The sequence below is a fragment of the Toxorhynchites rutilus genome, chromosome 1, assembly GCF_029784135.1.
Source record: "Toxorhynchites rutilus septentrionalis strain SRP chromosome 1, ASM2978413v1, whole genome shotgun sequence".
Lineage (NCBI taxonomy): Eukaryota > Metazoa > Arthropoda > Insecta > Diptera > Culicidae > Toxorhynchites > Toxorhynchites rutilus.
This window is the reverse complement of record NC_073744.1, coordinates 155,087,168-155,107,705: the sequence shown is the minus strand read 5'-3', so window position 1 is coordinate 155,107,705 and position 20,538 is coordinate 155,087,168. Positions and strand designations below refer to the sequence as shown.

Below are 20,538 nucleotides of genomic sequence, written 5' to 3'. Positions count from 1 at the left end.
CATATGTTGCAATTTGTGTCCTTATTTCCAGTGCACGCTCTGTACTGACTATACATCGCAAACTGTCTTCTCCTATTTTGCATATTAGAGGCTCCACACCTCGAAGTTTATCGCCTCTAGCCTTGAAAATGTATATATTCCAAATTCCGAATAGTAATATTTCGACCTTGCGTGATAGATTTCAATTGAAATAAATATAAAGGTTCTATGCGAGGTGTTCAAAACTGATCCCAGATTTTTAACATTCCGCCCACTGTGCATCGCCACCTATCCAACTCAAAGGCATTTTTACTCACCACCACTAAGCAACCGTTCCGACAAAAGGAGAGTGCTTCCCCCTCACCGGAAGGTTTACTATCTACGATGCATTGTCGCCGCGGTTAGTCGGCTGCGGTGGTGATAACGTAGATATTACGTTCCTCGCAGCTACCTAAACTACTTCCCATCATTCCTGAGGGTTGGCGGATTTTCATCCACGACACTACTTCAACTACTAACGTGTGCTTGAGTCAAGCGCTCACTTTGGCACAAATAAAGAAGGCAGTCAGGAACCATGCCAGCGCCGCAATGTGGGACGAAATGCAAGGATGTGGAAAATCTACCCACGCGCTTCAAGATGTTGAGGTGAAAGTCACGATCGTCCGGAGATGATCCCGTTGGCAAACCCTCCAACACAAATAATGTTGAGGTTATATAGATCTTCTAATGCTATTGTCAGCTTTTTATCGCTCCGATCGATATTCAAATCATATTAATTCCATTGGAGCTATTAATAAAAAGGTGCTCTACCACACAATCAACAACTGTGGGCAGAGCGAAAAAAAAGCACCAGTCAAAGGGGGTCAAATAAAATGCTTCTGTGCGCTTGAAACAACATTGACAAACCAGACTGTAGAATAAACATAATGAACATTGAATGAGCCAGGACACTGTCCAATTGATTCACACCAAAGCGGAAAAACTTCCAACTGTGGACACCATTTGCCCGAGGCGAGAAACTGATCCCATTTGATGTGGACACTTCTGTCGACGGTTTCCGGTGCGGGGAAGTTGTTAGTGTGTGCCTCGCCGCCTCGCTACGACTCCACCCCGATCACCAACCTTCTCCTGGTCCTCTCCCGGAGTCCGGTAACAGGATTTACGAGCGGCTGCTCTATGATTAGTGTTGGCAGGTTGGGGACAGAGCCACCGTCGTTTCCATCGTCAGGTCGTCAGGCAGACAACGTTTTCCCTCCTCTCTCTCTGTTGTTCGTTGAGAACAAACTTTAAATAATAGAAAAGACTTGTCAGACCACAAGAGTTTTTTCCCCTACACCTTTGGATGCGGTGTGCGTTTCTACTGCTGCTGCCGGATATATGGACAAGGTGAATGCATTTTGTGTGCAACTTTGTGACATATGGAGCGTGTATAAAAATGAGAAAGAGAAAAATCCTCTGCCTCATATCGTATGCATGCACGGATTTGCGAATAAAAAATGATAAAAATTTGTCATGGAGACAAATAATAATAACAAAAAAATCTCAACTGGATGATGTAGCTCGGATCGAGTTTCCCGGTACGAGGCTTAATTCACATAGCAGTTTACAATGCCAGAATCTTTTACGAATAATAAATGCCTGCTTCTCGTTACTTCGTTCAATTTGGCTTCTCTAAGTAAATTCCTATAATAATATTGAATAGCTTAGTGTAGTTTTCAACACAAAAATAAAAGAACTGAGTTTAATTTTGAATTTGACTAAGCTTTTCAAACGACATTCAAGAACATTGAATCACATTTTAAAATATATAAATATATATTAAAAAAATAATGTAAAAATCTAAAACTCTCAAGTTGAATTATTTGATTGACATTGGTTCTTCATTACTTCATACCTCATTCCTCCTTTCTTATTTCTTATTATTTCTCATTTTGTAATTTTGAATTTTGAATTTTGAATTTTGAATTTTGAATTTTGAATTTTGAATTTTGAATTTTGAATTTTGAATTTTGAATTTTGAATTTTGAATTTTGGATTTTGAATTTTGAGTTTTGAATTTTGAATTTTGAATTTGAAATTTTGAATTTTAAAATAAATAAGAACATACTTTTCTTTGAATTTTAAATTTCGATGTTTAAAATTAATACGAAAATTCATTTTTTTGAATTGTTAATTTAAAATTTAGAATTTTGATTTTTGAATTTAAAATTTTGAAATAAATAAGAACATACACTTATTTTCGTTTATTTTTTGTATTTTTTTTTATTTTGTTATTTCGTTTTTCTCTGTAGTTTTCTCATTTGTATCAATTTTCTCATGCTTATATTCGCATAAATTTGAAATTTTTAATGTTTTCATTTCGCATTTTCTTGAATAAAATTTTTTTTCGTTACATTCCATCAATCAATGTTCGCATTTTTTTTTTATTTCTCATTTTTCATTTTCTTGTTGAATTAATTTTCGCATTGTCATTCTCAAACCATCATTCATTCATTACCGTTTTCTAAATTTCTTTCTCTTGTTCTTTCATTCGCAATCCTTCATTACCATTTTTATTCACTCTTTCATCCTCTCATTCTCGTTTTCTCATTGATATTCATTCATTCCAGTTCTTTCATTTCTTCTCTCTCATTCTGTCATATGTATTGATTGGCTCATTGCTTCGCTCTCATATTCCCATCCTCTCTTTCTCATTTTGTCGTTCTCGTTTTTTTCATTCGCGTTCATTCATTCTAATGTTCTCATTCATACATTCTTTCAAAATCATTCTATTCTTCCAATAATTCCAATTTCCATTTGTTCCTTTTTTCTATTCATTTTACATTTTTTTTTACGAGACTTCATTATTCCATTCACACACTAATTTTGACGCTCTCGCTCTATTATAATCATTCACATTCTCTCAATTTTTCATGAAAATAAGAAAATGGCTAAATGTGAAACTAGAGATGCGAATCGATGAGAAAATAAAACATATTAGCATAGCATCAATTTTCAATTTCATATATTTATATCTAATTTTTTTAAGGAAGATAAAAAAAAACACTAGAACAAATGCTTTCATTTAAAACAGGAAACACAGCAGTGAGTAGTAAATGATAATAAAAATAAAATATGGAGTAAGTAATAAAAACTAAACCGAGTCAACTATTTTGAAAGTGAGAATTTGAATGATAGAAGGATACGGATTGGAGAACGAAAATAAAGATAATAAAACAGTAAGAAAGCGACAAAAAAAAATTAAAATCAGTAAATTAAGATGAAATAATGAACGAATGAGAATTAGATAATTAGAATGAGAGAACAGAACAAGAGAACGAGAGAAGGGGAATTACAGAGCGATGATGAAAAAATGAACTAAGAAGAATGAATAATGAAAACAAAAAAATTAAAGAAAAAAAATTAAATATACTTTGCATTTTCATATTACCGTATTTTCGTATCCTCGAATTTTTATATATATATTTTTTTGTATTTTCGTACTGTCGTATTTTAATATTTTCTTATTTTCTTATTTTCATAATTTCATGTTCTCATATATTCATATTTTAATCTTTTCATATTTTTCATATTTTCATAGATTCATACTTTCGTACTTTCGTATCTTCGAACTTATTTTAATTATACGTAATTATACGTATTTTGGTATTTCTGTATGTTCGTATTTTCGTATGTTTGCATTTTCGCATTTTCGCATTTTATATTTTTGCTTTGTTGCGTATTTTCATGAGTTTTCATATTTTTGTAGTGTTGTATTTTTATGGTTTTGTATTTTTATATTTTTGTATTTTTGTATTTTTGTATTTTTGTATTTTTGTATTTTTGTATTTTTGTATTTTTGTATTTTTGTATTTTTGTATTTTTGTATTTTTGTATTTTTGTATTTTTGTATTTTTGTATTTTTGTATTTTTGTATTTTTGTTATTTTTCTCTGTTTTTTTTCCATTTAAGTATTTAGGTTCTTTCGTATTTTTCATTTTCGTATTATCGTATTTTTGTATTTTCATATTTCCGTATCTTAATATCTATGTTAATATTTTCGTATTTTCGTATTTTATCATTTACGTGTTTTAAAATTTTCATAAATTTTAATTTTTTAAATTTTTGGATGATCTTATTTTCATTCGCATTCGGTCATCATTCGCATTTGATCATTCCATTTATTTTTTGTCGTTCACATTACGTTATTCTTGTTCTCTCATTTTTATTCTCTTATTTTGATTCTCTCATTTTTTATATTTTGTTCTCGCTCCAAAATTGGTTGTCGTATTTTCCTTTCTATGTTTCATTCTCTTATCGTTATTCATTTATTTACCGTCTCGCATTTGATTTTTCTCGTTCTCTCATTCGCATTCCTTCATTCTCATTTTCATTTGCTTTTTCATCGCAACGTTGTCCTTTTTGTTATCCAGATATTTCATTTTGCTATTTCAGTTCTTTCATTTTTTATCTCTCGTTCTATCATTTGTATTCATTTCCTCACTCTCATATTTCCATTCTTCCTTTCTTATTTTGCCGTTTTCGTTCTTCCATTCTGATGTTCTCATTCTCACATTCTTTCAAATTCAATCTCTGATCCTTATTTTTCCACTCAAATTTTCCAATTATTTTTCTTGCATTTCTATTTACGGGGTTTTATCCTCCCATTAATATACTCATTTTCATGCTCGCATTCTCCGTAAACCATTCACTTTCTCTCAGTTTTTCATGAAAGTATTTTTGTATTTTCGTTTCAATTTTCAATATTCTGGGGGCGTTAATATTTCAACGAGGGTGAGAGTGGGTAGAAAAGGAACTTTTCTATACTGTTGGCTGAGAGTTAACTTTGTGTATTTTTGAAGCCCAACAATTACAGCACTGATCTCGCGCAACAAATATTCCATTAATCATTATTTATGGCTATTACGCTGCGAACAGGTGGCAGCTCGGGGCCGAGGTTTCTACGCTAGACGAAAAATACATAAAATAAACCGATGAAATGATAAACTGATGATAAACGATGTTGGTAATAAGGTCTGGCTAGATCGGAACAATTATCGCCTTTTATTTTATTGTTATGATTCTTATTTGAAACATTCAGTTTGACAGTTTAATGGATTCCTTCATTTTTATACATATTGGTGACAATTTCTAATATGCACGTAAACAGATGTAACGAAATTGCAAATTATGCATCACCTGTGAATACTCTAATTGTAAAAGTTACGTTTTGTGCAATGATTGTTTGTTGTTATTCAATAACAATAATTTATAATGCAGCATAAGCGACCGTAACCAAAATAGACAAAAATGTTGTGTGTCTTGAAGGTATGGTTAGTCATTCTAATTGACCTGATCATGGAATTCTTGGGATGTCTACATCCTGGTTTATCTAAAGTGGTAGAGAATGGTGTGTAAACTTTCTGAAACTTTGTATATATTTCGAAAGTTTAAGGCAATTTGTTTGCAATCAAGTTGTGATACGTTTGTAATGGTTTGTAAGCAATATTCAATCCATTTTGTCACAAAGGATTCGAATTTATTGAATTCAAAGTATACGATCGAGCAAAGCACTAGCGGCAGCAGAAAACTACTGAAATTATTCAAAGAACGTAGATTTCCAAGCTCCAAGCTCCACATTGAATAAACGATCCGTTTCCCATTTTCGCCATACTCGCCTACATAGTAACGAAAATCTTCCACCTTTTTTAAACGTTATGGTTCCGCCCAAACTGGTTTGACGTTTGCTGAAGGTTTGCTATATATTTGTTTGTATTATAAACGAGGTTAAATAGATATAAGATAAGATCGTGTATTGAGAAATAAGAAAAACGCAACATTTGCAACGAAATGGAACGTATTGAATATTACTTACAAACCACTACACACAAATTATAATCACTTTACACACAAATCGCCCAATCACAATATTCAGCTCAGAATCTGTATCAATTTTGTAATACATTCACAAAATTAATATTGAATAATAACCTCATTTTTCGTCTGTTTTTTTTTTTGTCACAAAATTGTACTCAGTGGACAAAAGATCTAAAAAGAATGAACTTATTGAAAAATGTTGACAAGTAGTAGGATACTTGTAAGCACAATCTGCTTTGATTTTTTTTCATTTCAATTTCAATTTATTAACAAAATTAACAAGCCAAACATAAATGCCCTAATAATTTAAGTTAATACAACAGAAAACCCGAATCTTATCCCACGGATGTTTTGTTCGAAATTTGGCGAAGTAAGTTCTGATAGAATGTAATGGCTGCACTGGTTTTGACATATTTAACGAAAACTTCAGCGCCTGTTATAGGTTGAGAAATCCCTGCTCGGTGTACGTTGCGGAAATGGCAATCTTTCACGCTTTGGAGAAAATTGAATCCTTGTCGATTGATCACTATTTTATCTTTTCAGATAGCCTCAGCTCAATAGAAGCTATCCGTTCGATAAAACCTATGAGAGCTTCATGTTATTTTCTTATGAGAATAAAAAAGCTCTTGGGTAGACCAGTGGAAAAATCTTATAGGATTACATTAGCCTGGGTCCCAGCCCATTGCTCCATTACAGGTAACGAGAAAGCGGACTCGTTAGCTAAGATCGGGGCTTTGGAAGGCACCATTTTTGACCGACAAATAACCTATCATGAATTTTTTTGTACTCCTCGTAGTTATGTACTCTCCAATTGGCAACACAATTGGAGTGAAGATATTATGGGTCGCTGGTTACATACAATTATTCCCAAGGTATCGACAAACGCAAGGTTCAAGGGATTGAATGTAGGTCGGGACTTCATTTGCGTGATGTCCCGCCTCATGTCTAATAATTACTTTTTAGATGCACATCTGTATCGCATTGGGATCGTTGATAGTAATATTTGCGTTTGTGGTGATGGTTATCATGACATCGAGCATGTGGTCTGGTCCTGTAGAAACTTTCATTCTGCCAGGGCTCACGTATCGGATTCAGGAAGGCAATCTGACTTACCGGTTAGATACATCTTAGCTAGTCGCGACCTCAACCTTATGCTTTCTATTTACCAATTTATCAAAAGAAATGATATCTCTGTTTGATTCCTTCCCTCCTCATCAAACCAAACTACCCCACTCGCTCCATCCTAGTCCCAAATCCAAATCCGGTCCAATTAATCTAGTGTTAGATTTAGTTATTATTAAATTGTTAGTCTTAATTATATAGAAAATAAGTTATATTTTAAGGTGAAATTTGACTCTGTAAACGTTAGATAATAAGTAATTGAGTCTTATTAATAAACGGTTTTGGAAGAAAAAAAACCCTAATCAACATTTTTCAATACTTTCTGAATTGAAAGTTGTAGTCTTAATCCATAATCAACCTTAGCTGAGAGACTTCCATTATATTTCTACTAGAAACTGAGAAAAATTACCCTGAAAAGTTGTGCGAATATGTGTATTTTCAGTTACGTTTCAAAAGATACAAATGAACTTTGTTCTATGATTTGTCAACGACAGATAAACGTAGATTATTGTATATTTAGTTTTCCAAAAAACTCGCAAGAACCTTGCGAAAATCGCCATGCGTTTTGTGACGTGACAACATGTGACAAAACAGCGTTGACACGTCACAAAATCAATAGAGTTTAATAAATACTAGCTGACCCAGCAAACTTCGTCCCGCCCAAGATTTATGTTTCGTTATCACATTCACGTTTTCTTACTAAGCGCACGTTCATGGGACCAATCGCAGAACTGTTCATTGATTGATCTTCTAACATACCCTTTAAAATTACCTTTTATGAAAAAATCCCTAGTACTTCTATCAAAACTCGTCATTATAATATCAGATTATTTTCAGACACAATTCTCGTTCAAGATTTTTCAACCACTTGCAAATAACACGTTTTTCCGTTACATGGAATAAATGTTTGATACAGAAAATATGATAGAATAAAGACAGCCCTAAATCGGACAATTCCTTTCTCGAGTTTTGCTCTTGCCAACACATTCAGCGAACCATTTTTATTTATATAGATAGAAAAAGATATAGGAGTGTGTTTTATCACATTAAAATCCATTTCCACTTTCGAACAAAGATCAATTTCGTTAGCGCAAACATCAAATAGACTAACAACGCTTGTCACTATGAAGTTGTAGAACATTTTCTTCATTTGGTTCAATTGGTTCCATTTGCTTCTGTGTTTTTTATCCTCTCGGTTTCTCATTCATATTCTTTCTTTCTCCTTTTTCAGTTCTTTCATTTCCATTTTCTTGTTCTGTCACTTGTATTAACTGCTTCATTGCCTCACTATTATTCTCTCATTTCATTTTATCGTTCTCTCATTCTCACATTCTTATATTACAGGATTTCATTATCTCATTCGCATACTCATTTTCTTGTTAGGCCTCCATTTGATTCACATGATTAATGAATTAATAAATTAATGAACATGAGATAAAATGGAAATAAAAAAACATATAAAGTACGAATTGAAAAGGAATCCGAAACAATTATTCTGAAAGTGGGAATATCAATGATGTAGATTAGGATAAGGATTGAAGAATGTAAATTAGGGTGAGGATTATTTTTTTTTTTTTTTTTTTATCTTCGCTTATTTTTCGTCGGCCTATTTCCGCCACTTTTAGTGCCAATCACCGACATCAGGGAGGCGACTCCACCTGTTCCTACCTATCAGACTCAACAACTCATGAGCCGGGCCAACTTCTTTTACTTCCGCTCCGAAGGAAGACGTAACCAGAGATTTTTCGCCTCAGAAAATCCCAACGACGCCAGCTGGGATTGAACCCAGGCCGATCGGATTGTGAGGCTGTTACGCTAACCATACAACCACTGGCGCCGTCAGGGTGAGGATTAGTACAAAATGATAAAAAAGTGTCCTTGATGAAATGTGAACGATAAAATTTAAATAAGATTACGAGAATGAGAGATAATGTGGATGACAGACCAATAGAAGGGGAAATAGAGAGTGGTGAAAAAAATAGGAAGGAAAAATGAAAATGAATAATAAGAAGAGGAAAGGATTAGAATGCCTGAATGAACATGAAAGAACAATCTGAATTTGAATCAAGTAATAAGAATTTTTTTTTATCTGTATTATAGTGATTTTCAACTCAATTTGGCTGGTTCGTCACTTTTACTTCCTTTTTTGGATGAATGTCGGGAGTGAGAATTGAACTCGTGACCTTTAGCGTGAGAGGCATGGATGTTACCACTACGCCAGATCGCCTCCACAAGTAATAAGAATGTGAGAATTAGATAAATGGATATGAAATTAAAATAAAAGAAGATTATAAGAATGAAAAAGAAAAGAATAGAATGAATGATAGAATGAAGAATGAAAGAATCAAAATGAAAAAATATGAAGTGGAATATAGAAAGATAAGAATAAAATAAAACTAATGAGAGATAATAAATGAGAATGAGAGAATGAGGATGAGAGAATTAAAATGAGAGGATGACAAAATGAAATAGGAACAAACGAAAAAATAATAATAACGAAAGAATAGAAGTTAAAGAATGAAAGAATGAGAATGAGAAGATGTTGATAAGTCTTCAATAGCAAAGTCTTCCTATTTATTCCACGTGTAATTATTTAATTCCATACTCTTTTATACGCATAAATAATGAAAGATTTTGCAATTGCGATTTCCAGCTCACTGACATACATACATGCTCACACACAGAGAGACGGTCGCGACTTACCTAGGGCATGACACTGGAGAATCTTGGTCCGGCCTTCGTTCACCATCGAGCCGGACGACGAGGGCTGGGTCGTAAAACGTGGCGCCTGCATTTGCGGTTCTACTGGAAGAGAGAGAAAGCAATTATTAGACGGTTATGGTGGCCACAATATAATACACATCGGCAAACAATTAGCAACGAGCGTCGAGTTTGCCTACAATGTGTCCTCCCTTCTCCCGTTACCATTCTCTAATTGCCATAAAGCGTTCGAACTTATGAGCTAAAGATGGGATGGCATAATTTAGGTTCATTTAGTTTGACCGCGTGATATTGGTGTTGGGAAGAAATGAATGCAATTAAATATTATGATGCTTGAGATAACGGCTTTTCGAGGTAGGTATTGCATTCGGATTGATGTTTGATAAATGTCGTGAGGACTGTGAATGTAGGATGTATTAAAGCTCATAATTTAATATTTCAGAATATTGCTACATTTAACTTCCATTTGCATTCGTTTAAATATTGAACATCTTCTTCAAATCCGCGAAAATTTGTTTAACGATTTCGAGACTGTGGAAAGCAATTAATGCATTTGGAAGTAAATGTCCGAAACATACATTCTGTTATTAATGTAGGAAGTATTCCCTCAACGCTTCACGGTCCAATTCGTAGTTGAACTATGAGACGGGTCAGATGAATCATCGAATGGCATTCACAAATCGTGTAGCTATTTGAACCGTTGTCGATCTCAGTTTTGAATTATGTCATAAACAAACTGCTACTCTCATTTATCAAGACTGTCTATCGGCCCCCGTCGACCTATTTTTCACATGTGGTTTCTGTGTCCTTCTCTGCTCATTACACCACATGACGGACGGTACGGACCGACGTCAGCTTGAATTTTCTTGAGAGATACAAAAAATAAACCGCTCAAGTGCATCGTCTGCTTTGTGCATCCAACCCGGAGACATCTTTTGCAATCCGTAACCACACAAAAAGAAAATCCTGTATCTCTAAAAAAATACAAGAATCGGGAAAATGATTAGTGATTTTTTTCTTGTTTACAATGATAACTATTCGAGCATTATAGGATGGATAACATATGTGTCCCGCCTATGGAAACCCCGGTTGATCCACATAGGGCTCCTTCGCTCTCGATTATGTATTTGTTTGTTTGGAATGCATCCGGGATTGAGTCATCATTGAGTCATTTATCGCCAACTAGTTAAAGAGATGTTTTGTTTTTCTTTTGGCTGCGCGATGTTTCTCCAGCAAGATTTACTCCCTTTATGATCACACAGTTCGTCGTCGCGTAAACAAACAGTTCGAATGATTACGCGGATTTGCGATCGCTTAGCCACCCACTCACAGCTTCAAGGGAATGTTTATAATATTTCACACACAAAGTACACACATAATGAAGCAATTGTATGTTGCGCGGATCAGAAAAAAAAATCAAACCAATGAGCTCAACCTTCGGCCCTCCGCCACTTTAATACCCACCACGTGTTCATTCTTATGTTATTGGGCCGATAAATCACAGGACGAATGCATCCCTACACAAACACAAAGGGAGGATTCGCTAGGTGCGCTGCGCTGCGCCTCCCACGACTCATTTGTTTTGATAAAAACTTATTGAGAAGTAAATTACGTGCTTCCCTTCAAACTCCCGGATTGGGCTTGCAGACATTCACACCCTCTTTTTTTCCTGTCCTCCCAAATTAGGTTGTTGGTTTGTGTTTACGGCGGCGGAAAACGGGGATCACGCGTGTTTCCTATCTATTATTTTGTTAGGTGACTTCTGACTTCCAGTGTTTTCTTTCCACGAAAAAGGGCGAGCGACCGGAACAAAAGGGCAGGAGGGAAACCTATGAAAACCTATGGAAATTTATTACGAATAGAATGTGTCCCATACGGATTGTCCCACCACAGGGGAAATGTCACCGGCGCTTCCACAAGGTAAATGGACTAATAATGGATGAGGCCCGTATTTGTTTCCGTGCCAGTTTTGTTCTAGTGGAGGATTTCGTAATTGGTGCACAATTGTGTAATCGGTGGTAGCGATCCCACTTATGATTTTGATTGATTTATAAATCCGGATTACACTTGATTTTGTTCTGTGGGACGTGATTAATTAGTTGATTGTTTATAATCTGTCATTTGCGGGTTTCGATCAAACGATCAAATCGTTTCTGTTGTTGCAAACGATCTAGCATTTAATTGGACCGAGTCCTCTCAATTACCTATTCGAAAAAGACAAATAATGTATGAAACGATTGCCGCACTGGTTGTCATGCCGTCTGGTGGAGAATGCTTGTGTATTTTTGCAACGCCCGCGAACAGTTGTTTTTATGCGCTCTCAAACGATGGTTTGTTTGTTTATTAGGAATGTGGAATAAATGCGGTGGAACAAATAGTGGATCAGAAGCAAGAGCTGGTTGGTTTTGATCTTTTAATTGCCCTTTTTAAGGCTAGGGACGATGGAATTTAAAGTTTGAAGCCTCTACAATACAAAAGAAAACGCATAATTTTACTAATTAGTGATAATCCGATATCAGACAAGCAAGCGAATGGAATAATACTATTTCGAAGTTCTGCGTCAACATGCGAACATTCATCTAATTCGTTATTATTGGCAACAAGACCTACCTACGAACGTAGGTACAACACGCAATCCAATGATTAGAAAGTTAAATGGTCATTGTACTATGATCCAAGACCGTAGACCGTTTGCTTTTTTTTAATCCATGAATTTTCTCCATCCTCAGTTTGGGTAGACTGTGCATTTCGTAGTAGCCCTCTGTGAGATGGAGGCAGCGGAGAATGGTGTCCCTGGATGAGCTAAGCAGGCAATCAAGGAAACTGTTTAGAGTAAAACGGTTTAGCTCTACATTTCGTAGTAAGATCTATCGTATATATGAATACGCAGCGGCGAAACACCTTCCGAAAATCGATGAATCCTCTCGAATTATTTCGACACGCGAAGGTGAAAAGATGTCTTCGGGCAACTTGTAGAGGCAATTGAATATGTTTGACCTGCGTATAAGCTTGAGCTTGGATAGACTGTACACTTCGTAGTTGCTCTTTCGGTAATTCGAGCTTTTAACAGTCAATAACGATGCCGGCCACGTCCTTACGTCACCAGTGGAAAGGAAGGATTGTTAGTATGATAGCCAGAAGGTCGTCTCTATAGCGTGGTTCACGTGCGATTACTAAAATGATAATAATGGTCCCGCCACCTTTCCCTACAGAGTTTTGTGCAAGACGAGCTATCTAGTAGATAATACATTATCAAGGACGGAATAGTTGTTAGTGAGGAGCGGTAAGATTCAGAGTTCACTAAGGTGAGTGATGTGATTATATAAACGCGGATTCAACGAAACGAAAATCCGAAGAACCTAAGGAGTCATAATACGCGGTAAAGATTATTTTTAGGTAATTTGAGAAGGAAAATCTGTACAATTAATTGAATCGGTTATATATTCTATTATTCATCGCAAGTACTTATTGTGGAATTAGTGTCGCGACGTTGGGGAGTTAACAATACAAAATCTGACAAGGTAACCGAGGGAGCGCCTTTAAAACCAATTGGGCCGACGATATATTCCGTTATTCATCGCGCATACTCTGTTTCGAACTCCAACCGCGACTGCTGATAGTTATCTTTGGGAAACCTGAATATGTCTGCTCTAAAACCAATCGGGCCGATGATATATTCCGTTACTCATTGTGTAGGTTTTACATTCTGTCAAATATACATCGGGAATTTGGAATTGTAAAACTTACCTCTGAAATTTTTTTTTTTCAAATTAGTACTATTGTCAGTGATCTTAATGTCAATTTTGAGCACAATTTGTCATTTGGTTTATTTGAAGCGTCATTGAGAACAAGATAACTTTTTTTTACTTGACGATTTTTGATAAGGATAATTCCATTCGTCAAATATAGTGGGTGCAAATCAAATGTTTTGTGCCGAAACGTTCAAACTGTTGCAGCAACTATGTTGAAAACACGGGTGTATGAATAGTATAAGCCATTCAAAGAGGACCGAGAAGAGATAAACGATTTGCCAAGTCAAGGACGACCATCAACCTCTTCAACTGATGAAAACATCGACAAAATGAAAGGAGTACTCAGAAATCGTTATTTGAGTTTGAGAGAGCTAGCCCTAGATCGGGAGGTAGTTCGAGAAAAGTCGCTGCACGACTAGAGCCAAAAAAGCTCAATTCTCTTCAACAGTTTCATCGCAATCAAATGGCTGAAGGCATGCTTGAACGGTCAAATTCGGATATCACGTCCATTCAACGCATAATTACTTGTGTGCACGAGTGTGATTTTTTTTCTTTTTTCGAAACTCTAGTTATCGCTTCGTGGGACCCGTTTTGATAGCATTGAATTTTAATTAGCTGCGTGAACTGAAGCCGATTCCTGAAAACAGCAATAAAAAGTGTTTCGATGACTGAATTGTTCGTGTATTGCTTCAGATAAAACATTTTCTTTAAAAACACAAATTCCCGCATTTTGCTTTTATTTGTGCATTTGTCAAGCGTCAAAGACACAAGAAAAGGCATCCTTTCTTCCGATACAAGTTTAGATGTAAGGATACCTGAGTCTCTCTTCATGACAGCATCCGTTTTTTGTCGACCATCGGTTAGCGAATGAACACCATGATTGAATTCTTTAAATCAGCTTAAAATCAGAAAGAGCAAACGCCATGGACCGAAACAAAGAAAAAATATCTGAAGGGCGTTGAAATGAACAAATAAAAGCTCATTTTTCAAGAGTTTCAAAATGTTTATATGTATGGGAGCAAACCTCTCTTTCTCCCAGACTGAACGTCAGCTTGGAAATGTACCAATAAAAAAAAAAGGCTAAACGATATTAATTGCATTCGGAAACAACAATGATCGACAAATTGTAGTCAACAAGGGAACAATGGCTATCGACGGCACTTTAAAGAGTGCAGAAAATTGTGATTGTTCGTCATTAACGATGCGATAAAAATATTGGTAGTTTTCGCTTCAATCAAATGAACTGCACTACATTATGAAACTGAAGTACCTCTTGTTTTTCTCGAATGGCAATAACGTTCATAGAGAAACTTTTGCCGTCTCAACATAGATATTACTTGTGTCATTTCTAATAGTAGGGAAATGTGGTCCTAATCCGACTGGGGGTCCTGAACAGATTTCCTCATGAATCTCGGGAACGGCATTATCTACCGAATTTTTAGTAGTGTCAAATGATATTATTTCCGTGTTTTCGTTACGCACTTATCAAAAAGATGGTCTTTAGTCAGACTAATTGTTTCTAGCCGCGGAAAATATTTTATATCAACACGGTCATTGCGCACGTTTTCGGTGCGATGCTCGTGTAAGATTTCGAATTCGAAGGTCATTCTAGGTGGAATCACATACACTGTTTTGGTTGACATTCATCTCGGTCTCGCAATACCCGTGGGAGATGCGACAGCCAGTCAATCGTAACTCGATTTGCCAACCTCAAGTTCGCCTTCTGCGTGTCAGTTGAAGGAACTAATCACTTCTTTGTCGTCTCCATTTGTTGTGGAACCAATCGTGACGATAAATCAACCTTTGTAGACTCGCGAGAGTGTGCTTGTGTATTTTTCGGACATGTCGTGATAACCTTCGTATGGTTATCTCATATTCTGAACGTGCGAGACTCACGCAGCAATTTTCTCATATTTGGTACACTGTTATCACGCGATGGTCGGCACACAAAGTTATACGTCCATCCAATTTAGAAGCTGAAGAGGAATCCGCCCCAAAAACTATCGTGGGATATAATGGAACAATGGAATGGCTTGAATGTGGGTATCTCTTGCGTCGTTCAAAATTGTCTTAAAGATGAGTCCACTTTTTTCGGTCTTCTCATCATCCGGTCTGCTATTAGCTAATCAATAACACCATCCAGCAGTAACCCTTCGTTTTCGAAATACGTGAGGCGAAAGTGACACCACCCGGAGGAAGAAGAGTTAGAGCGAGGCCTGACCGCACATCCGCAGCCACGATAAGAAGTGTTCCTCGCTCCGTCGACTACCGCCCCCGCCCTAAGTCGATTAGGAGCACAGTTCTAATTGAATTATTTCCGTGTGCCTCGCTCGTTTCCTCCATCCTCCTCGTCACCTCGCGGATGACACACAGCTAGTCACAAATAAGTGATTTTTCCTACTCCATATATACGTATTGTATATCTATATGGACCGGTTTTAATTTGTTTACATCAAACACCCATAAAACAGCCCAATAGCAGCAGCAGCGGCGGTGACGCTACAACTGCTGGAGTTCATTAAGGAATTCAAATGCTTTGCTTGGCTCATTTTCCCGGCTTACGCGCTGCAACAGGCGGGCAATGCCATCATCATCATCATCATCATCATCGATTCCGACGACGACTTTTCTTCGGCAGTGATAGCGCGCTTCCAAGTTGACAGGGAAGTTAATTAGATTTGATTTATGAACCCCAGCGAGAACGCCGAGGTCGGGATCATTGTTGCGCTGCCTTTCGCCAGATGCAGTTGCCCCTTAATTCCCACAATATCGGATTAGAGACGCGCGCGCTCCGTGCTCACTCACTCGGATTGTGGTCATGGTTTTTGGGGGGCATGACAGCTCGGGGTTTCGCACCACTCTCTGTCTAATGTTGTTAATCAAACACGTGCTAAAAACGGGATTTTCGTGGTTTGGTGGAAATTCGTCAGCTCACAAAAGGGTGAGAGGCGATGAGGTATGAGTAATGACCATAAATTCTCTTGGGGTGGGCGCAATGCGTGAACTGATTGTAAAAGATTTACCAAGTCGAAAACAACAATTGCGGAATCCAAGAAAAAACGAGGATTTCAATTTCATTTCATACTAGCTGACCCGGCGAACTTCGTCCCACCTACAATCGATATTTTGATTTGAATCATTTTAAACACCTAAGTTCCCACAGATATTATTGTTAAGTACGTGATTTATACTCGCGGCATTTTTTTTGACACATAAACCTGACGCAGACTAAGACGCATCAGACTGTTCAAATCCGTTGCTCTGTTCTTGAGTTAAATCGTGAGTAATGGACACCAAACCATTTTTATTTATATATATTAGGGTGGCAATGGATGTATGGAAAGAATTTCATCATCGAGTTTCAAAAACCGACCATGTACATTTTGTTTATTGGCCCAAAAAATGATCTGTGCAAAGTTTCAGCTCAATCGGACATGATTTAGGGCTCAAAGTTCTTGGATCTTTGACCCTTTTGATCCTCGAAAATCTTCCAAGGTAAAGGAAATTGGGAAATTTGGAAAATCGAACAAATATTTCGATGCCAAATGACTTTAAAATGCATGAAGCGTCGAGATCTGGTGTCATCTCGAAAAAAAATGTTTGGCCGAAAATCGACCATTTGGGAAAAAATAATTGTCGAATTTAAAGAACCGACTATGTACATTTTGTTTATCGGCCCAAAAAAAAAAAAAGATTTAGCTCAATCGAAATTGATTTAAGTGTGCCTCAAAGCGCTCAAAGTTTTGATTTATCAAAGTTAACCGATGGCTCGGAAAAACAATCTTTCCCCCTATATCCACTACAAACATTCATAACTTTTGAACTGCTGAACTGATTCAAATGATCGACATATCAAATTAAAGCTTATGTGTAAAGCTTAGTTTTCTTTGAAAAACATACGTTTTACTTTTTAGAAAAAATTGGATTTTCATTTTTGTGTTTGTAATCTATCTAGTCCAAAGAAAACAATAAAACAATAAAAAAACGACTACAATCAATAATTACGAAAATAAAATCCATTTTTTATGCAAGTTCAATATTCTCTAACGAAAGGCTAGCTCATTGGCTTCAATTTGAGATGTCGTTCATCTAAATCGGTTCAGTGGTTCAAAAGAAATGAATTTTAATTTTATTTTTCCCCACCCTAAAATGGAAATGAGCACTCTAATGAAAAAATAAAAAAAACGATCAATTGCGATAAAGAATAAAATTACCACTTTTGACGAAAATTTAAGAACCATTATATCGGTTTAACATGGAATGGCTGTATAGATATACAAAATTTGCTAAAAAAAATAGTTTCCAATTTTCTAACTTTCCGAATGGTTTTCATAGCTTTTTAGCTGTTGCTCCGTTCTTGAGTTAAATCGCGAGGAACGGACACCAAATCATTTTTATTTATATAGATTTTGAACGTCATCTGTCCACTGGTAAATGAACATTATGTGAAACCCTTTTTCATACTGTCAAAGATACCTAAACTTATCGTCAGATTCGTTGCTTGAAGTTTGTTTGTTACTTTTCCTGTTACATCACAATGTTGATTCAGTTATTTATTTGCGATGTCGTCTAAATACACCCAGACTATCCTATCGATAAATGCATTAGTTTTGACAAGATGAACGGTGTACCTTTTAGACCGAAAGGCATTACTTTGAAATTGTACTATCCATTTTTTTATCTCTGGAAACCGTATATTTTCTCGAAGGTTCAGAAATAGGAGGAAGTTACTAATGAGCATTTTGAGCATCTGAGCATCTATCGATTCTCCTTTGGACATTCAAGCAAATCTGCATTGCTTTGTCTACCCGTCTTGAGTTGAAGCATACTCGCAACATCCCGATTGATTTTGTGTTCTACCAAAAGTAGAGAACTTGCGTAATTTGAATCGTATTCTACGCAGCGATTGACGTGAAATGGTCTAAGTCACAACATTCCCGAAGGTGAATGGCATGACTATAGTTGTCGTTAGATGAGAATTTTCGTCCTCAAATCCCGGAATCAGATGAATTTCCTGAGGTTACAATTGTGTACGAACAATCTTTTCATCTTCCGGGAACTCAAAGTTGCTTATCGTATTGAATAATTGTTGGAATTTGGCGGTTACGATTCAACATCAGCATTGATTCCAAAAATTTCAGAGAAAAATGACCAGTTTTAAATGTAATCAAATTTACATTTCCTAAACGGTTTGTATTTTCCAAAGGACGACTTCAAGAACCTTCAAGAAATTTACTCCAAGTATAGTGGTTGAAGACTTCAACTGTGTTTAAACAGAGCACACGAGTACTACCTTCGAATGTTCTGAAAATTACAAATCCAACAAATTCGTAATTCGACTTTCCGCCAGTATCTACCGAAAAATGTGTCTTGTGTGATTTGATGATCTGATGATCTCTAGCGAATTTGACCCTGACATTTCAACATTGTAGTATTTATGAATTCACTACTTTTATATTCGCATGGGGATATTTATTAGTTTTTATTCATTATTCTAAAACGATCATTTTATTACTACGCTCGTACGTTGCTTGAGTATCACGAGTCATATTTTGATTGATATTTTAGGCATGAGAAAAATCACAGCACGACCAGTGCCAAAAGAGGTTTGCTACGTAAACTGAAGGCAATTCTTGAATACAGCTATAAACAGTGTTTCGATGACTGGATTGTTCGTTGTAAAAAGTGGGGTTCAGAAGGGGTCTATTTCGAAGGCGCTAATATAAATTTAGATAATAAATAAACCCTTTTCTTCAAAAACACAAATTACCGGCATATATTTGACAGAATGTATAAAGGGTAAAGTTTTATTTGATGCCTAAAGAAGTCTAAATATACAAGTAGGATCAATAAAAAATATAACAGCCGAGTTGCGCTTTTCCTTCACCTCTTTTCGAGCCAGTTTCAGTTTTTCTTTTTTCTCCATGATATTACTTTTTAGCTACTTCATTTCTCTTAGTTCCTTCTCCTCTTCAATTTTTTTTTCATTCCCTTTTACTATTTTTTCTCCTTCTTCCTGTTTCTTCTTCATTTCATTCTCCGAATGATATTTGAAGCTGCACTCTTTTTAATGTACTGCAGTTCTTTGGTGATCGGATCCAGCTAATTGTCGTATAGCCCGGAAACTCTAATTTTCATGCACAGCGGAATTTCCATGAAGGTTATTGCACGGAAATTGCTTGAAGGATGCACAGGCGGAAGCATTTGCTTACCTGTGTTTTAATATGCGTTGCTAATGAAGCAAGCGGAAAAGTGTTAGGTACGGATGGATGTTCATATGGTATGCGGAAAAAGTGTGTGAGATTTTTTGGGATGTAAGTGGGAATGCGGAATTGAGATTGGAGTCGAGATGTTTTTAGCGACGATTGGAATTCAGGATAATTTGAATACTACAAAACACTCAGTCATTAATGCATAAAGGGTACGCTCTTTAATGTAGGCCTTGTCGTTAGTCAGAATACGACAAAGGGATGGAAAACCATTTCTCAAAATCTGAGTTTGATCGCAATACAACCCGAGCTGCTCGAACCCCTTACTATATGATTTTATAAATCGTAACGGACCAAATGCAATCGCTTCAATGGGTCGCACAACGCCCTGTGATATGCAAGTGCACCACGAGTTCGGCCATTCCTGCACTTTACTTAGCGCGCCGATCTTCGATCAATACATCACCTTTGATATTAAAACGAAGTCGCTTAGGTAATCGAGTTATATCTGCGGAACCAGCTTTAGGTTTACACAGGCTCGGATGGAGTATTCCGTATCGCTTGAAAAAAATCATTTTCCAATCCAGACTTCTGGAAGGCGGGTTTTGCCGCAGCAACGTAATACTATCAAACCATATTTACCGACGAATAAATGGAAACCACGAATGTTTCAACAGACAACTGACACACTGATGTTTAGCCAATGATGTGGTTAACAAGAACATTGTTACATGACAATTGATTTCGTGTAGAACGGCTGGAAATAGTTCATTTATGGTTCATTCATGTTCTCGCGAGAACAATACACGAGGTTTGTGTCCTTATTGCGCGAGCACTCAGTATGCTTCTTTTCTTCTTCGAAATTTGTGTCTGTTCTTTTTCAAGACACCCATTGCAGT

The 20,538-nt window shown here is 36.3% G+C and overlaps 1 protein-coding gene across 9 annotated transcripts in view; it reads right to left on the bottom strand.

The window, feature by feature from the left end:
* LOC129763323 (protein sidekick) overlaps positions 1-20,538 on the bottom strand; it is a 230,680-nt gene that overhangs the window by 59,529 nt on the left and 150,613 nt on the right. For 8 of the 9 annotated variants that reach the window (XM_055762264.1, XM_055762269.1, XM_055762268.1 and 5 more), the window contains exon 3: positions 9,661-9,762. In XM_055762264.1, the coding sequence (XP_055618239.1) occupies positions 9,661-9,762 (102 nt within the window). The remainder of the gene's footprint in view (positions 1-9,660; positions 9,763-20,538) is intronic. The other variant, XM_055762267.1, reaches the window with a different exon arrangement.